The sequence below is a fragment of the Cynoglossus semilaevis genome, chromosome 8 (assembly GCF_000523025.1).
Source record: "Cynoglossus semilaevis isolate Cse_v1.0 chromosome 8, Cse_v1.0, whole genome shotgun sequence".
NCBI classification, from domain to species: domain Eukaryota; kingdom Metazoa; phylum Chordata; class Actinopteri; order Pleuronectiformes; family Cynoglossidae; genus Cynoglossus; species Cynoglossus semilaevis.
In genome coordinates, this window is record NC_024314.1 from 16,999,298 (window position 1) to 17,020,004 (window position 20,707).

Below are 20,707 nucleotides of genomic sequence, written 5' to 3' on the forward strand. Positions count from 1 at the left end.
CTTTCATAATCACAGCTTAAAAAATCCAAGTGGTAAATAATAAATAAAGTGTTGTATCAGTTATATACAAAAAATACAAAAAAATAAATTAAAAAATAAAAAATAAAATAAAATAAAAATAATTTGAAAGTAAAAAATTGAATTAATACATTTAAAATAATAATTATAATATTATTAATAATAATTTAAAATAAAAATTAAATACAATTTGAAATAAGAAAAATTTTAAATAGATTTTTTATTTTCAAATTTTATTTCTTTTTTATTTTTAAATAAAAATCAATAAAAAATGAAATAAAATTTGAAAAAAATCTACTTTTCTAAATAGATTTTAAATTATTATTAATATTATTTTTATTTTTGAATTTATTAATTAAATTTTTTACTTTCAACTTTTTTATTAAATTTTTTAATTTTTAAATTTATTTTTTGTATTTTATTTTATTAAAAGTGTTCGTAGAGTTAGGAAAATTTATTAAGGTCCAAAAAAAGAAGAAAGAAACAAAGTGTTGTTTTTATTAAATGCAAAAAGGGACAAACCCAGTAAAGGCCACAGTACTGTAGTTAATTAACTACAAGAAGCAGTTGATTAATTATCAGCCAAAAAAAAAAAAAAAAAAAAAAGAATAGCTTGAAACATAACATGTTTTTGTGACTTCTGTGTTGAAAGAAGCTGCATATGCAATGTCTTTTGATTGCACACTTGTTAACAGATGCACACACACACACACACACACACAGAGTTTCATAAAGGTTTACATGAGGTTTAATGTACCCTTTAAACTGCCGCATTGTTACTGTTACTGTTGTTGAATGAAACGCAGCATCACGTCCACATGACGACCTGACGCTCTCTGGTCGTCATGTTTTCAGCCACACTGACCAGGGGTTCCCCTGATAGTCTGCGTGTCGTCGTTGTAACGTGCACGTGCACACCGAGCGGATGGAATGGAATGGAAATCTGACCAGGGATTCTCCTGTCTGCTCAGGTTTTGCATCAGTGCAGTGAGTTTTAGAGGAAAACGCTTGTCGATGCTGCCGTTTCTGATGTTTCTGCTGAAAGCCCACAGACCACAGATGTGCACAACCACACACACACACACACACACACACACACACATCAACTGACACACACAGTATAAGGTGCACAGACTGGGATACTTGACTGCATTATATAAAGACCAACAGGTCAGCACAGACTTCACATTCTCCAACTCTTCCAGAATTCTCGCTGTTTCGCCTCCTTGGCTCCGGCACACACCGTCCGTCCGTCCGTCCGTCCGTCCGTCTGTCGCCATGTCTTTGTGCTGGAGCTCATTGGTTCTGCTGCTGGGAGCTGTTCTGACATCTGGAAGTCCTCTTCACTCCAAGCCTGATGACATCGAAAAACTCCTAAAGGTCGTCAACCATCGGCTGGTGAGTCTTCTTGTGGCGTTCCGCAGGGCACGATTTTAGAACCCGCGTCGTTTGACTTCCACCTTTGTTTTTGACTTAAACCTGTGCGTTGAAGGAGGCATTTGTGACATTTTGAAGGAGTTTTGTCCCAGAATGACTCATGACTCAGAGCATGACTTATAATACAACATATTGTGTGTGAAATTGCGTGTGAAAATGCAGCATTTGAATATTTGATTTTATATTTGACTTTGATGACTGATGCTGCCTGTTGATCCAACTTTCAGCCTCATGTGTTTTATCATTTAATGAATGACGTTTTAATGGTATTTTTTTTGTCATTTTTTTCTCTGCATCATTTAACATTGAGATAAATATAGTTGTACAAAGTCTGCGTTACAGCCTTTAGTCCATGTTTTGGAGCAAAACGACAACAGCAAGATGTATTTTATAATCACTGTTATGTAGAGAAACCCTCATGACTTTTTGTAATTACTTACCTTTTGTTGCATGGCTAACACATCAGTGACATAATATTTGTATTTATTAATTACCACTTGTGTTTCAGAGGTTAACGGAGCCGGAGGTCGGAATCAAATCTCTTTTTACACCTGTCATCAGTAGCATCAACACGTCATGTCAGGTAAAAACTAAAAAATCTTGACATTTTGGTAACCACATCATTTAAGGTTGTATTCATTTTCTAACAGTTTTATGACTAAACCCAAACTAAATCCTACAGAGCAGCAACTGGTCGGCCGGTACTAGCCGTTACTGCGGACCGGTAGCACCGTGCCGATTGTTGGAGGATCGTTATATTTTCAAAATAAAACATCTTTCAGACTTTTTCTGTAGTTCCATTGTATAGCGGTTAGCACGCCTGCCTCAAAAGCAGAGAGCAGAGAGTCTTGGGTTTGATTCCCAGAGGAACCACATGCTTGGCGCTTGCTAGGGGCAGCCTGTTAACAGCGTATCTGATGCTAACACAACAGTTTCCTAAATATGGGATCAATATAGTATGATTTTTTTTTATTCTGTTAGTATCTGGATGACAACTTATTGTGAAACATTGCCAGATTATCTTCGAATGAGGAAAGTAAAGGGATATAACCGACAGACTGGTACCAGTCCACGGACCTGGGGTTGGGACCCCTGCCATAGAGAACATCACTTAGTTTTATTTTAGCACGCATGTAGGTACACAGGGTGTACTGCCTCCTGTGGTCAGTTTATGTCGCTACGGTAAATCTGAACATGCAGCAGTGAATAAGCACCTGCTTTAGTGCCCGCTATCGTCTAGATGCACAGTAATTTTCTGAGGGAATCGTAATCGGCACCGAAAGAAGGAAGCAGTGTGTTTGGTGTGTTGTACTTTATATCTCAAACTTTGTCTCCTTCACAGAGAAAAGCAGACATCCAGCTGATGAACGCCACCCTGGACGTCTACACTCGCATGCTGTCCAGCATCCTGCAGCAGCACCACGGCGGACCGGAGGCCTCGCGGCTGCTCGACACGGTGCCCAGCCAGAACCGCAGCAAGGTGGAAGAGGCGGTGAGGAATCTGCAGCAGGAGATGAAAGAGCTGCAGAGGAACCTGAACCAGGAGCATCACAGCAGGGAGGAGATGATGCTAGAGCTGAGCAAAATCAGGGTGAGTGCAACTCAAGACCAATTCTGATACAACTCTGCGGAATGCTTTTCACTGGTAAACTACTCGTATTAAGCTAGCCAAATGGAAACGTACAATGACGTATCCTGGTAACAAGTGCCCGTCGAAGTGAACTAATATATATATATAGTAATCTATCATCACTCCCTAACACCAGCATCAAACACACAGGAGTCATTTTTAACAAAAGTTTATTTTTTTTTGGTTCCACAGGGTATGATTTCAGATACTGTGTCATTTTGATTCCACCTTTTTTTTAATTTCGTCCCTAAACTTTCAATTTACTCTTTTAAACTTCAACTTGATCATAGTGTTAAGTCACATGATATCAAATATACAGTATATCTATAATATATTTAAGGTTTACGGCGATGGTTTCCACAGTGGGGGGCATGGCCCCTGGGGGGGCACAGTGCCATTGCAATGGAGATGCGTAACGCAGCATATTATCCAATGCTAAAAATGTTTTACAAGAGTCTGGCAAAAACTGATTGGTTGAAGGCGGAGTAAAATGAATATCTGATCATAATATTGCGAAGGAGGCTGTTATTTTTAATTCTCTCTCTAGTTTTTTTTTTAGTTTTTACCGTCGCCTGTTCGATCTGCTCGGACACGTTTAAAGTGCATAAAAACAGTTTTAAAATGTGTGTGAAAACAAGAGAGTTTGAAAACAAAATATGTGTGCGTGTCCTGTTTCTCTTGGGGTGGGAAGCGTGAAGATTTTCTTTTGAACCAAAGGGGGGCGCTGAGATGAGAAAGTTTGGGAAGATTTTGAAGGAGGTTTTGTCTCTGAATTGTCCCAAAAGACTCATGTCATTGTATATATCAATTCTTTTCCTCAGGTCGATGACCCCCTGCACCAGAGACGGGCCCTGGCCGATTTTCGGATGGTTCACAATACTGCTTCTGTGATTGGCTCCCACTGTGGTTGACCTGCCCACTAACACTGTCCAAATGTTCTCTTCACAAACGAACACTGGTCGATTACTCTAGATAATTTATTGAACGACATTATCTTGTTCTTTTACCAGTTTCTTTCTTTTTTTTTAAATATATATTTATAGTTTACCTTAGGTCATAGGTTCACACACCTGAAATGTATTTAATGCTATCATAATTTAACGTTATTTATGACAATTTAATTTACTTTATTTATTTTTTTCATCTTACTGGAGTTAACCTGATGTTATAAAAGTGAATATTCCATCCACAATAAAAATGAGAGTTTCAGTCCAAATGAGTTTTCATGGCTTTTTTTTATTGGATACAGTTGACGATGTTTTCAGTTTTGTTAGCGTCCTTATTTGTCCCCGAATGGAGAAATTGCAGGGTTTTAAAAAAATCACTGGACTACACAAAACAGAACTGGATGATGTAATGTTCAAACTGACATAGTTTATTTAATCGGAACTACGCTAACTACGCTAACTACGTTAAGCCCCGATGATACAGTATGTGTTCTCCGTTCAACATGTAGTCATGCAATCTGATGTAAGCAACCAAATTATCATTAGCATAAAATATCTAATATAATCTAACCATATTTAGATTAGATTATAAATCTTCTTCCTCTAGGGGTGGATAGAGCTAGTCATTGGTTTCCATCTAGCTCTTACACTTTCTTTTCACCTCCTACTTGATCTCATCTGTCACCGCTGTGAACAAATATTGTCTCCGAGCTGATCTTTGATGCAATCCGAACACCTAGCGTGCACCCATCAGTAACATAGACTGCGCAAACCCTATCTGAATGGCTTTATAAATGACCCGCACCGCCACCACATACTTCTTTGCCACTCCTGACAATCTCATATAGTAGCAAAATTCCAACCAGGCAACCTATCGTATGCATTATCTAAATTAAAAAAGACAACTCCTTCTGACCACGTAACTTCGCTCCCAGGACTGTCCAATTGAATTGTCTCTCTCATTCCCCCCCCCCCCCCCCCCCAGCACACCTTTACACATCCTTAATGTTGAATGGTCTTTCCAGCTCTTTCACTCTTTTCTACAGGGTTAATCAGTGTCACCACGCTCACCTGTGTCTGGGGAGCCCTCGTTCATTAGTCTCACCTGTGTCACCTGGTGCACCCTGGGTATAAATACCTCCCTCCTTCACTCAGTCTTGTTTGATCATTGTCCGATGTAGACGTTAACTGTTTCATGCTCATCCGTGTTCCAAATTGTTCCTGTGTTCCTGCCCGGCCCTGGTATCCAGTAAGTGTACAAATATAAGTTTAGACTTTGAAGTACTGTATCTGGGCACCTGCTTCCTGATTTTGCTAAACGTGACGGTCACAGCAATGGCAGCAGTGATATTTGGTTATGAGAGGTCGCAAAATTGATGTTGAGTTAGCGTGTAAAATTATAGACATTATAATTTTCCTGGTGGCTCCTTTTGTGTTAGCCAATCAGAGATAAGACAAGGAGTCGCAGCCTTACACGCGAGGCCCAGTCTCAGTTGCTGATAGTCTAATGAAGTCAAGGCCTAAACCTAACCCTGATCACTATAAACCCCTAAGAGCTTGAATTCTATAATGTATTTTAAATGTGACTGAGAAATCAGTTTTCTATCCATGAAGCAGAAAAAATTGTCTTTAGTGGTTGCAGCACTGGTTTCATTGCACTGGTTTTTGCAGCTTGTTCTTGAGACAATATCTAGATGTCGTGCAGTGTCTGTTGGTTGTGGTTAATGTGGAATTAGATATAGTAGGGGTCTGCTACTGAGAGAGTTGTGCCATATCAATCAAACCTTTTCTGTTTTGTTTCAACATAACGCTGTTTCATCTAGCAACTCTTTCTCTTATTGCTCATCCAGCTAATGACATCGCAGTTTCGATTTCATAACTCTTTTTCTAAAATTCTATTTCTGCCCAACGATTTCTAAGCTTACACTTTTCTGATAAAATCTGTCCTATTTCACTTCCTGTGTACACCATTGTACAGCAGTGTGAAACTGCTCCACATCGAGTCCGTCTTCTCTCTACCACCTGGTCTTCGTCTGACTCCAGCCTCTGAGCTTCAGCAGTAATATTTCTAACCTAATGTAATCTTACCCCCCCCCATGCTATTTTTAGTCATTATTAAAATACGTGTTAATCTCGATAGTGATTTCAAGAGGGATTTCCCCTCACACACACACGAGAACTTTTTTTTTTTTTTCCTGTCCCTCTGAAAAGGTGAAGTGACGTCATGAGAGCAGAGGTTTCATTTTCATATGAAGTTTGGGAGGAGAACATGTGACATTTCCAACCTCAGAAAAACTAAAAATCCCATCTGCAATATTTCATATTATATATTCATCTCACGTTCACGTTATTTAAAAAAAAAATACAAGTATTTAGAGTTTTTTAAAATAAGATTATAGATTTGCTAGCTACCATTTTTATTTTTCAATAATCAGAGCTCAGTTAGCGGTTAGCACTGTGTGACTGATTAACCTGCAGCTGCTGATTTAAGAGTGATGACATCATTCAAATTGTTTTTTTTTCCCACTTTTGTCACACTTTTTTTTAAAAAAAATGATGACATCAATATTAATGACATTGGAATATTAATGAATTAAATTTTATTAAGTGTTTGTTCAGAATTTTTCTACACTTTCACTGGTTTATTAACAAGTAATATTGGTAAAAATGACTTTTGTTTGAAGACAGTCCCCGCTGGTCAAAATGTGAACTGCAGCAAAGACATCATTCTCGTGAGCTTTAAATATGACTCTTTAAGTGGACGGCCGTTTTTCGTGCATTTGTTTGGACTGAGCCCACAAACAAGACAGTGGAGCCATTAAGTACCTGCCTTACATACAGAAGGTCTTGAGTTTTGAGCCCTAAAGGAACCACATACTTAATGGCGCCCCTTGTGGCAGCCTGTGTGAATTCCCCCATCTTGGGGTGAATTGATTTTGGGTTGGGGGGTTTCTATGAATTGTTTTTCATAACATTAATTCTGTGAAGTTAAGGGCTGAGCCACACTCACACTCAGGTGAAAACTGTTGTTTAAAGTAAACGTGTCTTTTCAGCAGAATTTTGTGCAAAATCTTCATTGTTTGAAAACACAAATGTGTGAATTCCCTCCAGCGCTGTTAAAACCTCTTCCTGTGTGCATGCGTGTTTGAGCGGAGGGAATACCCACGGTCTTTACTGCCTGTCTGTCTGTCGGCTGTTTCCTGTCTACAATCCAGTGTTAAGAAGAAAAGCTCCAATTGTTTTTCTCTATTACAGGTATGCATTTTATTTGCAGCTCTTCTCTACTGCCCCTGATGGTGATGTTGTGAGGGCCCCAGGTTCCTCCGCCACTTAAAGTACTAAGGAGCTGATGTCTCAGGACCTGTGCGCAGAACTTGAAACCCTCAGGATCAATTAGTGATGTTGCTCCGCTCGCCTAAACATGGCAGTCTGGGGGACGAGTGGACCAACATTCAGCCCTGTCCCCTGATCTTGTACCAGAATGTTTGAAACAATCAGAAGAGAAGCCTCAAACAGAATAACGATTCTTCACACTTCCCCTTGGCCCCCGACCCCCATATTTTCAACACATCTTAATTTGCACCTGAATGCACATGACATGTGTTTAAGGTCCTTAATAGCACAGGAATAATAGACAGACAGACAGATGGACTTTTATTAATCCTTCAGGGTAGAGAATGGCTGTTTTTTTTTTTTTTTTTTGGCCCACATCTCTTGTACCTATTAGCAGTTGACAGTTGACTACCTTGAACACCATGTGGGCGTCAGAGACACTGCCACTGTGAGGTGGTTTAGGTCTGACTTATCAGGAAGAAAATTTTCCTCTTTCACACATGTGGAAAATATATAAATATATATATCATACCAAGATAAAGCCTCAGGGCTTTATCTTAAAAAAGTTGCAACCCATCTGCAACTTGAATGACCCAGAATGTTGAATATAACTGCTGTAGTTGCACTCTGATTTGGAGGTAATCTGTGTGTATATATATATGTGTGTGTATATATATATATATATATATATATATTAAAAAATATATATATATATATATATATATATATATTAAAAAATATATATATATATATATATATATATATTAAAAAATATATATATATATATATATATATATTTTTTAATATATATATATATATATATATATATTAAAAAATATATATATATATATATATATATATTTATATGTATATACAGTATATTTATATATATATGCATGTATGTACTGTATATACATATATACATATATTGCCATTTGCATGTTGGTTTATGTATGTATCTATTGATCTCTCGTTGACCACAGATACGTAAATATAAACTTTGACTGGTGTCAATAATTGCAATTAGAAAATATGTGATTCATTGCAATAAATAAATAAATGACACGGCCACTAATTAACACAAGCAGTTATTTTTCATAATCACGTCTGACCACTAATGACAAATGAGAAGTTTCGGTTTTGACTCATTTAAGACAATTAATTTTCTTTTCCCTGCAAATCAAACTTTCTCTTTCAATTTCTGCTGTCAGCTTCCTCCGTCTGTATAAACACACACGTACACATACAGTACCTTTGTGTGGTTTGAACAGAGCGGGTTAAAAATGTGAAGCGACCACCTTGTGAGATTACTTCCTGTTTGTCTTCTCTTAGTAAAACTGCTAATACTCCATCCATCCATCCATCCATTTTCATCCGCTTATCCGTTACCGGGTCACGGGGGCAGCAGTCACCATGACCTCCACCCAAATCACATTGCACCGTACCAACCCTCCAGAACCTTCCTGCAGGTGGTGAGTCCACTGGAGGGTACCAACCGCCCTAACCGGGATTCAATCTTGCCCTAGAGGTGAACCCTGGGGTTCCACACCAATGACAGAGACATTGTCTCTGGGTCAAAGCGCTACTTGTTTGATTATTGTCAGTATTAATATTTTCTGCCCTTACTTTCGTTAGCTAAAACTAATGAATGCTTGTCCTACTGGCACTTCTTGAATCTGGCGATTACAGTAGTCTACGTGTTGTACGGTGCAGGGGAAAAAAGTATAAAAAAGAAATGAAAAAATTGTCCTTTTTTTTCCTTCTATATAATTTTCTGATGTAAAAACCACTGATAACAAAAAATGAAATGCTAAGCTTTGTTTACCTAGACGAGATCGTACACAGCGTACTATTGGCTAGTACAATGCGTACTCGGTGTAGAATTGGCTAATTGAGCCTGCTGTTCTGTTTCTCGCGCTGATTGGCTCATGCATCATAGCGGGGGGTGATAACAGAGTGGGGGAGGTTCATAAAGCCTAAATACTGTATATATCTAAATAATATAACTGTCTCGCATCTACTTTGCAATTATTATTTTTTTTCCATTTTGTAGTTGGTCTTGGAACGCAACTATCACGATAGGTGAGGGATCACTGTATTTAGGACCACTCCAACAGCTAACTGTATATCTGTTCACAGTCCTTTATGATAGAGCTTGATATTAAATGTTAAATTCAGTTTTTAGGATTGAGTGATGTTTGACACTTGACATGAAAGTGAACATGAGTTATTTTTACTTTTAGGTGTATCAAAGTCTTTCTTGTCCGTTCATGCGATATTTCTCAACGTCTTCAACGTCGTAATGCAAGGACTTCGTCCAAATCAGGGGTGTCAAACTCCTTTTCACCTCATCAGTAATTCAGTTCCCCTTGAAGGGCTGGTTGTAAATGGAAGATGTACTTCATTTTTACTAATTTACTTCATTCAAAGAAAATCCAGTGATATCCATTTACTTTCTTTATTTAAAGGTAATCTGACAATATTGAATAAAACTTTCATTCAGACTCTGATCCTCACAGAACAGAAGAAGAAGAAAAGATGTTTTATTTTGAAAATGTAATGATCCTCAAATGCTCAGCACCTTGGTACCGGTCTGTAGTAACAGGTGGTACTGGCTGAGCAGTCCTTGGAACCAAAACGGTCGGGGACCACTGGTCTAGATGTAGCTACTCCATAACAGACTAATAAATGTCTGTTATGGAGTAGCAGACATTTATCTGAATAATTTTTAATCTGAATAATTTTTAATTATTCAGATTAAGAAACTCTTCTGCATGGAATTTACTATCTGCTTTTCAAGCTCCTGCGGCCACACACAACAGCTTGGTGTGGCCCTGGGCCTTGAGTTTGACACGTATGGTCCAAAGTATCAGTCACATTTTAAATAATTTCCCCAGTGCGGGATCGATAAAGTTCAACCTTAACCTTGTATCTCTAAAAGCAATTACGTATTTCAATGTCGGTCAGAGATTCGACCCACAAAGGTTAAAAGTCGCTGTTAGATTTCTTCCCCAATTATTCAAATTCAAATGAATCAACGGGAAGGCTTTTTTTTCCGAGTGCGGCTGAAACCACCTCGTTAACAATCCGCTCTGGGTTCGTCATTGTTTCTGTTCCGATATGTTTGGATCCAGTATTTTCCGACAAAGGCCCTGGTTGCCTTCCGACCAGAAACGACTACACGCCTGCTCATCCTTAGCACTTCCCTAATGGGACAATTCATTCGGAATTCCGGCCAGGATCTCCAAAGTCCTGGATTTTGGCTCTAACGGAGCCCAGGAGGTTACTGTAGTGTGACACAGACATGTAGGCGACCCCTCACCCACTTCTATGAAGTTTGATGATTTTAAAGGAAACAGCACGACCACACTTTTCACACCTAGATCATCTCTGTATCACACTCTCGCTCCCTCTCTTCGCTGTCTTTGTGTGTCTATGTCTCTCTGCCTCTTTCAGATATAAATAAAAGCTTCAATCAGTTTGAGTCAACTTTACTTCCACTCGGTGTCTAGCTCAGTCAGGCTTGTCAGGTCTTGACCCTGCCCGGTTCGTACCTCTAAGACCACGGCTGCAGCATTTTCCGGAATTGAACATCAGACCGGCAGATAGTGATACAATGGTTTCTTCAGTGAGGGCCGTGGTCTGTTTGTCTCTGTGGTTGACTGTGTGTCGGGTCAGCGCCTCGCACATCCCGGTCAGGATGAACAAAACCATCCAAAACCTGCTGTTACACTATGTAAGTATACATTTTTTTCGTCTCTTGGTAGACCTCATACTTCCGAGTATTGAACCAAAGTGACTTTTGTTTTATTATTGTCAGTGCTAATACTGTCATACTTCTGTTAACACTACTAATACTACAATATGACACTTTGCTGACATTAGTAAAACTAATGAGTGCTACCAGCACTGGTTAAGACGGGACTGAACAGGATACAATGTTAGCACTGATATTTCCTACTGTATACTAGCAGTACTCAAACTTTTAGCACTTAAATTGCTAATCTACTGTTTGGTCTTTATGCTAGCACTGAAACTGTCCCGATCTTTCTGTACTGCTTCCATGTTGATGGTGGTAGAAACTTCTAAGTTAATGGTACCAATCTTTCTACTTTTCGCACTGGCTTACTGTCAGAAGGCTATTATGCTAACTATATTGCTCATGCTAGTACACTTGCAAAACACTGATAGCACAGCTAATGTAGTGTAAGAGAGCAGTACTGTTGTATATAGCACTTACATCTCCAGTACCTGTGAGCTGCGTTAGCAGTGCTCAAACCTGTGTCTGTGCTTTGTGGTTTCTGTTTCCTTTCTTGCTTCTTTCACCATATGCATACACACCCACTCACACACATACAAAGGAGTTTTGTTTTATTTAAATAAACTTCAAGCTAGCTTGGTGGCTTGTAGGTGGAATTTAAATGTCTTGTAACTAAATGGCAGTATGAACCAATGACATCAGTGGAAACAAAATAACAAAAATAGAGAGATATTCACCTCACAGCTCATGTAACACAGGCTGCATCAGCTGGTTCTAACAATAAGTTTATTTATTGACTATAAATAAAAAAGTTAAGTGTAAACTCCGCCACTCCAAATACTTTGAGAGGTGAGTGCGCTAGTATCCGTCATAGCTCTAATGCTGCCTCTTGTGGTCATTTTGTGTCACTGACGTAACTTACTGATTGAGGCAACAATTTTTGGCTAATTACATGGCTAATTAGAACTAGCTGGTTATAGTTCATAGTAATAATAATAATAATAATGATAATATAATAATAATAATAATAATACAACTTTTTGTTTCTTTGTGTTTGTTTGTATGTTTTCAGAAAATTTCCGCTAAAGAAAAATTCAACGGCAAACCCGTCTTTTCCAGAGAACTGCTTGAGGGCAAGATGGAGGTAAAGAAAATGTTTGGTTTTTTTTGTTTTAAACTAGACTCGTGTTCACTCTTACAAACAGCTCGACCTGTTGACAAGGATGTTTTTGGGGAAACTGTTTAATAAACTACTCATTACAACACAACAAAACAGTAAAAGGAACCAAAAACCAAAAAAAGCATCAGTACCTGGTGCTTCTCTAAATCACTCTGTGATGGTCGTGTTTCTGCATAAGTAAGTTTCATTTTCCCCTCAAGCCCACTCCAAGCTTCTTAAATCTTCCCCTGTGGGCAGGTTAGGGGGCCATGCAGTTTTTCCACTGTGTAAAACTGACTGACAGCATCGGAGTCAGTCCAGTTCTTGAAATATAAATGAAAAACTATCGTACTCCTGGACACCCTGTTTGGACTCGTTTCCAACTTCATAGAAATCAACATTTGTATTTTGCACTGACGCAGTGGCTGTAGCGCTACTAACATCCTGTGGTGAGAATGAGTCACTGAAGTCAATGTGGTCGAAGTATCTCAAACAGTGATTTCCAAAAGTAACACATTTAACCCTCGTGCTGAGGTGGATTAACAACAGCAGTGTGTTTTGGTGTGAGAAAATTTTTCTCCATGAGAGTGTGAAAGGTTCCGCGATCTTGGTTTCCTGTCGATAAAGAGTCTGTTACTCATAAACACTGGGGGCTTCAGTGGGAACTCTCGGAACTCTCCTTAACGATTCAATCTTCAATCTTGGTGATGACTTTGTCAATTTCGACTAAACTTGATTTCCTTGCACACATAGTTGCAATCACGTTTTGTTGAAAACAGATTGTTATGGCCCCGATCAGTCACTAGCTCACAAGCTAAAGTTATACAAATACTTACAGTGAGCTATTAACATTGTAGAACCACTTCACGCCATGTCTTTTTTTTCTGTCCCACAGGAGAAGCATATTTTTATTGGGGGCGTTTTGGAGACATACGAGCAGCTGATTGATCAGATGCTGCAGCAGTTGCCCGAGCAGGTCGCCCCGACATCTACTGAAACAAAAGCTTCAGCCGATGCCTCTGCCTCTGCCTCTGCCTCTGCCGACAACGTGAGGACAGATCTGAACTTCATTCTAACGAAAATCCAACGCCTGAGGAGAGATCGGTACCAGGAGCAGACTAAACTCCTGCAGGGACTGCAGAACCTGAAAAAGATCAATGTAAGAACGAGACACAGAGAGACTAAAGTATCACCCAAATAAATTCAAGGCGAGTGTTTTCACTAACATATCATCTTTCTGAATCAGTTTAAGGACTTCGTCGTTCAAAGCAAGGCATTGTGGGAGCTGCCGTGGCTCTATGAGGAGGCAAGTTCTTTGCCCCACCAGAAGGAGATGCAGAGAAAGCGACGGCGAAGACGGCGACAAACCAGACGGGGGCGAAACCCAGCTCGCAACATGACACACAATTAAGCAAGAGTTATTTGGAAACAGCTATTTTGAAAATCGATGGAAAAGGTGTTTGTTTGTGAAATTTAAAATAAGTGAATACATACATTTGATTACTTTTATAAAGAGAACTATTGATTGATTTTTACTGCACTCTAACATTCAGGTCCAGCACTGAAGTAACTTTACTGCAGTATGAATACTGTATGCAGCTGTTTAAATGTGTACTTTTCAGATGCATTGAATATTTTCTATATTTATTATTTTTAAACTTATTTAAAGTATGTATTTAATTCTGCTTGACATTGTTGATGAATTATTTATTATGTATTTATAGAGTAATACAATGAGAGAAAAAAATAAATATGGATTTATCCCTATTTTCATGTCTTGTTTGGTTCTTTGATCAACAAATACAGGAAATGATCTTATGACTTGATCTTCATTAGTCGGTGAACAAAAGTTACTCCTAAAAGTTACTCAATGTGACAACAACATGTTGGCAGGAAAAGGGGCCGGGAATAATGCTTAACTTCTATGTTAATTATTGTAAGCAACATAATGTAGTTAAAGTGAGCGTCATCTGCATAATACGTGATCATAGTGTTCACAGATTTTACATAAGGTTTGACACTGAAGTAGACCAAATCCTGACAAAAAGACCTAACTTCTATGTTAATAATTGTAAGCAACATGGTGAGGTTATTTGAATAGGATTAAATATAAAATATTTTGGCCTTTACTGTACGTATAAAGAGAAGGGAGAATACAACAAGAAGCAGCTCCACGTAGTTAGACAGACTGAAGAGACTGGGCTCATCTTAAACGACCCCTTTTGCCGCCTACATTTATGACCTCACTTCCTGTGACATCACTTCTTGTAAATAGCTGCTCACCATCTTTTACAGTAACTTGCACCCCTTACCCACAATGCATTCTTAAATGCCCCATACGTTTGTATGGGGCAGTGACTTCTAAGAATCTGAGCTTAGCTTCCTCACAAATGTGCAGCACTGTGTGCATGTTGTTTTAAAAATGTACCAATATGTATATGAATATATCTACAATATATATATATATATATATATGCATGTGTATATGTATATAGATTAAAAACATTTCTTCAAAGAACATCTCCTAACATGCACCTCTTCTTTCTCTGTCACCTACTATGACTATAACTGTACTTTTACTATTTATTATTTATTATTATTTATTACTATTTACTATTTATGTATTTTTGCATTTTGTATGTTTACTGTAGCTTGATTGTTGATTGACAGACTCAAATTGTAAGTCGCTTTGGCTAAAAGCATCTGCTAAATGTATTGCAATGTAATGTAATATAAAAATATATATACGTAAATGTATATGTTCATGTCATGTCACATGCATACAGACACACACACACATATACATATACGTACATACACACACACATATACATATACATACACACACATACATATATATCAATATATATATATATAAATATAGGTGCAAACTTAATTTTCTTTATAAAATAAACATATATCTGCGTGTATATATAAAAGTAAAGTTAAAATAAATTTAGCAAAAATAAATAAATAAACAAAAGTACAAATTTGTTTCCATAAATTATGCATCAAAATTAAAATTCATATTTTCACTGAGAGTATTTTGTGAGAGTCTTTTACTCAAACCTTTTTTCTGGCGTGTGTGTGTTCATTGAGGGGGTGGGTTCATGCCTTGCTTAAGGGCACTTGAGCAGGGATGAAATGGAAACCGTGACTTTACACAGAAAAGCACAAGAGTCAAACAGCAACACTGTGGTTTAAATTGTGTGTGTGTGTTTGTGTTTGTGTTCGTTTCACTGTGAGTCAGCATTTTGCACACACTGCACAAAAGAGGAAATTGTCTTTGGCTTCAATGATGCTCAGTTTTTCTGTGCAGTTTTATTCTCTTGCTTTATGCAAAGCGACACTGTTCGTAGTCACTCGCTCCAGAGTTCAGAGAGAAATCCAATGATTTTATCTCACAGGGAACACGGGAGCTGCAGGTCTACCGCTGCCTCGTGTGGTCTGCTTGTGTCATTGACGTGAAATCTAACGTTTTTTAAACATTCAGTTCACAGAATGTTCAGAATGCGCACATTTGATGTATAGTATATATGATGTGAGACGGAATCAATACTTCTGTGGTGCAAAGACTCAGTGATACTTGTTTAAAAAAAGAAGAAGAAAAAAAGAGTTACCTGACTTGACTGGTAAATGTCTGGAGACACTGATCCTTATCTAAACCACCGAAACAAGCTCAACCACAAAGATAAAGTTTCAGATGAAAATATAGGTCAACAGATCATCCTGTTGTGAGAAAAAATATTTTTGGCAACATTTTTAATGCAAATTGATTAAGAACCCAGGTTACTATGTTTTAAGCTTATCTTTTTCTTTTTATCTGAAAATGTTGCAATGTATATTTATCATATCATCGGCATAAGTAAGAATCAATGCAACGGTGCATTCAAAAAATTGTTGTTCAGATTATTAAGCAGATCTTTTTCTGCTTGGGTCAAAAAGGGTTTGACACTTGCAGTGTTTTTTAAACTAACATATACATAGATATACAGAACCAGATATCAGTGATATAAACTTATTTTAAAACATTTCCGTAACCTATAAATTACCCCTCACTTCTACAGAAGTTGGCCATCGCAGTTAATTCATCAGAAGTATACCAGTCAGAGAGCTATGCTTCTGCGTGATGATTGGTCGAACTCTTAATGAAGTGGAAACACAGTTTTGAAAAAAGTAACTGGAAACGTTTCTTTGTATGTGGATTTTATGAGTAATGCTGCTAGGTGAGAGCATTCTTTCCTTTTACGTAAACTGAATACACATTTCAAATAAAATCAATTCTTAGCTTAGCATTATTATAATATTTGCTTGTTCTATTTGTAATTATCACTTTTTTATGTAGGGCAGTTTAGAAAAAAAAATATTTGTTTGCAGCACATACAGTAAATACTAACCCAGAACGATTTACTGCAGGGGTGTCAAACATAAGGCCCGCGGGTCCAAAGCAGCCCCCAAGGGTGTTCAATCTGGCTCATTTGATGAATTTTTAATGTTAAAACACTTCATGGTTATGATGTTTTGTAAATTGATATTTCATTAAATATAAATCATTTCTAATGTACTTCTTTGTATTTAAACAAAAGGGGAAAAAAACATTGACCTATTGTTATTTATAGGTTCTTATGTTATGATTGTACTGGTCCAGCTCATCTAATCAGGCTGTACCAAAATGAGTTTGACAACTGTACATATATACACTGTATTACTATATATACACAAACACACATATATACTGTATATTTATATCCTTATCTAGGTATTTAGGTATTAACCTGAATCTGATTCTGACTATGACATGACGTGTCCAGTGTGGGGAGATCTGATAAATATACTAGTGCGTGCTTAGTCACTTAGAGCTCCACAGACTTGACTGAAACCTTTAAAAGTTTAACTTCAAACTCTCTGGTCTTCACTCAGACTGCACAAAAATATTTCTTGAGTAACCTAACCCGATCTGAAAATGATTGAGCCTAGGGGGCGCCAGAAGGTAGGCCTGCAGAGAGGGATAAGAAAGCACTGTAAATGGCTTAAGCAGTCTTTGTTGCTATCTAGTGATCAAACTTTGCAACTGCACCTGGGGATCAGGGGTGACGCTGCATTAGAATGAATAGATTATTGTGATGTACAAGTGAATCTTATATCTGCACCTAAAAACATTTATTCTTTAAATGGGAAGGAATTTTATAAAAGATATATATCATTAAAACTTCTACTTCCTCTTCTTCTATTATAATTACTACAAATGATAATAATAACATTAATAAAGTCGAAATGTGCTTGTGTGAACATGAGTCCCTACTGGATGCAGGGAGAGATGCTAAAAATACACTAACCTCCAGCCTGACAAATTTGAATGAATGCACACACACACACACACACACACGGGTGGTTTTCCACCAGGGTAAAGTCAGATCTGCATAGTCCTGCTGCTCCAGGCCATATTAAATTACCATGAATGGTTACATATATTAAATTTCAATCAGCACATAATAAAATGTAACTAATTACTGAGGCAAAACAAACAACAACAAAAACCAAAAACAAACTCAAGTTCCAACAAAGGTGTTAAACATTTTTGCTAAAATAGCTAACTGAAAGCTACTGACATTAAAGAGAAAAAGTGAGAAAAAAAATGCAGATCTAAAATATTTAAACAATTAAATATTTTCCTCAAGGTGGCAGCAGTGGTTATTAAAAACTAGAAAAAGACGGGCCTCCGAGTAGTTCTCCGTTGCAATATACGTCACATTCAGTTCTCATTTGATTTAGATTTTAAAGGAGTAAATTTAGAGGTTACTTTTTGGACACTCGATACAAACGTAATATTTAATCAACTGCAGTTTATAAGAGAATGATTTTGTTGGTTATAAAACAGTTAAATTGATCAAGTATCCACTGTATAATCCGCTGCAGCGGGAGCCCCGCCAACAGGATTCGGACCAATCAGCCTGTTTTTCTGTGTACACGTCACAAAGATGGAGCGGAACAGGAAAAAAAACAAAAACTTAAAATGGTCGCGGCGTGTGACGTCAAATGCTGAAAAAGTTTTGCCGCTCGCTAATATAAAAACCACGGGTGTGCGAAGTTACTCCTAATTGGCGGCTCGACCCATTCCGGATAAATAGCTACGATAGGAAGGTAAGAGACCTTCTTCCTAACTGTTGGCGTTTTGACTGCGTGTATTAGCTAAATAGCTTAGCCTTCTCTCAAAGCTTTATTATTGTTTATTGATTTTGTTTACCTGAAACTAATTCATATCTCTGGGCTGGTTTTCTTAGGCAAGGCCCTCTATTCCTGTTATACTTTAATTTAAAAATTTCAAAATAAACTATCCTTAAATTTAATATACCGTAATTGCACTGTCCTTTGGGAACTTGAAGTGTAATGTGAAGGCACCAAAGAAAAAAAAATATAAAAAGTAGTCCAAAAGTCAGTGCTGCAGAGTAGCCAGTCACCACCAGTGCCATCTTAGAAAATATGATGATGAGGGTTACCAGTAGCCAGTCACCACCAGTGCCATCTTGGAAAATATGATGATGAGGGTTACATAAAGAAAAGCAGTTCATGTTGAATTAATCATGATGCACAGCGGTAGCCGTAGCCCGGCTAGCTCAGTCGGTAGAGCATGAGACTCTTAATCTCAGGGTCGTGGGTTCGAGCCCCACGTTGGGCGAAGAATTTTGGGCAGTGGTGGCTTAGGGGTTAAGGAAGCAGACATGGGTCCAGAAGGCTTCAGGTTGGAGTCCACCAGCTGGAAGTTACCACTGATATGTGCTGTGTCACAATGATAAGTAGTTCACTTTCCTTCCTTCCTTCCGTTTGTCCATCCAATGACATTACATTAAGTTCCAATGTGAATTTGTTTGAAATAATTTTCAGTGTACTGCAGTCATAGAAACTGACCACAGGAGGCATCCGACTGTGTCCATGTGAGCTAAAAACAGTCATTTTTTCTGTAGACTGTTGTAAATGTCTGTTTTCTAAAAACAAGATGTCGTCAGTTGAGTGTTTTAAGAGTACTGCTGTATCTGTTTCTCTCCACCTTAAAAGATTTCCTGTAACATTTCAGTCACACTGTCATGTTAGTGTAAACTTTATAGTGTGCAGCCAGTGGTTGAACTTCCGAACCCAAAGTAGATATTAATTTAGACCCATAATCCCTCGCAGCAGGTTGCATTATATCAGGTTACGTTTGTGGTGTGTCTGTGTTTTAAATAGATTGACCCGCACACACTCCACACTGATGGAACTACAGCTCTGAGTAACAGCAGCAAGAGCAGAAAAATTATCATCAGGTGTCACGCTTTCGCTGACTCAACAGCCCGATTCTGCTAAAGCAATTAACTTATTCAAATAAATGTTATAGTCATCTGCATATAGAAGTCTAGTTTTGATTTTCATTTATTTGGCTTCACTTTGATATTACATATCAAAGTGAAGCCACAAAAATGAAGCCAAAATTAGAAAAATAAACAAAAATAAACCAGCTGAAGATATTCATTGCCATTACTAACTATCTTACCTACTTAGAATTTCCAGCTTCTGTGTACGCTAATTATTTAGGACAATTAAAGTCGTTAAGCACTTGCCCACAAGCCATGCAGCAGGTGGCTTCTGAGCACTTTGCCTGTTAGCATCATGCTAGCTTCTAAAATTAGCAGTGTCAACCTTCCTGTAAAATTCTGCAGTCATTTAAAATAGGAGCCAGCTGCTGCAGTCGCGTGGCATCTCATCAAGAACATGCCAAACTAATTGTCTTTGTCTGGGCAAGAGGAAGAAAAGTGTGAGCAACTAAACCACGCTAGCACCAGGTTGGCCTTCGATTCTCTTCCTCCATCTCACAGCATTTAGTAACACTTTTTTTTTGAAGAACACAGTAGCTAAAACAAAGCATCAGGCACTTTTATTGTTCATATTAATATTTTAAAACAAGTTTATACTTTTTTGTACTTGTTAGCAATGATTTGGGTTTTTTTGTTTGCCATTATATGTTTGGTTTCTAATTTACTCTACTTGCTTTTCAACTCTTTGCCCATAAGATAGAATCAAACAGAGGGGAAAACACCAAATTAACAATAAAACTTTTATTTATAATAATAATAATAAATTTTCCACCACAATAAAATTCAACAAAGGCTCACTAGAAAAGTGTCAACTGTGTGTGTTCTGTACAGTAGATACAGTACATTGTAAAACTGACCACAGGGTGGCGCAGCAGCAAATTCAAAAGCCCCTTGAAAAAAAAAATCTCTAACATTTTTCATTGCTATTTACAAATTGAATATCCACATTGTAATCGAACAGTCAGACATCAAAGAAACATTATCATGCTTCATATTAACAGTGGAAGTAGAGATCTCTCAACAGCAGCTAAATGTCAAACCAGGATTAGGATTAGGGCACACATGCTACTGAGTGCG

General features: G+C 37.7%; 1 protein-coding gene and 1 non-coding gene across 2 annotated transcripts; both read left to right on the plus strand.

Annotated features, from left to right (window-relative positions):
- Positions 1-5,209: 5,209 nt before the first annotated feature.
- Positions 5,210-14,037, plus strand: ifng1 (interferon gamma 1). The gene is made up of 5 exons (XM_008315346.2): positions 5,210-5,281; positions 10,822-11,101; positions 12,198-12,269; positions 13,180-13,443; positions 13,531-14,037. Exons 2-5 carry the CDS (start codon positions 10,982-10,984, stop codon positions 13,693-13,695), a joined length of 621 nt encoding a protein of 206 aa, XP_008313568.1. The 5' UTR covers positions 5,210-5,281; positions 10,822-10,981; the 3' UTR covers positions 13,696-14,037.
- A 4,850-nt stretch (positions 14,038-18,887) lies between these two features.
- On the plus strand, positions 18,888-18,960 carry trnak-cuu (transfer RNA lysine (anticodon CUU)). The gene has a single exon. It is a non-coding gene; the product is annotated as a tRNA-Lys (tRNA).
- Positions 18,961-20,707: the final 1,747 nt, after the last annotated feature.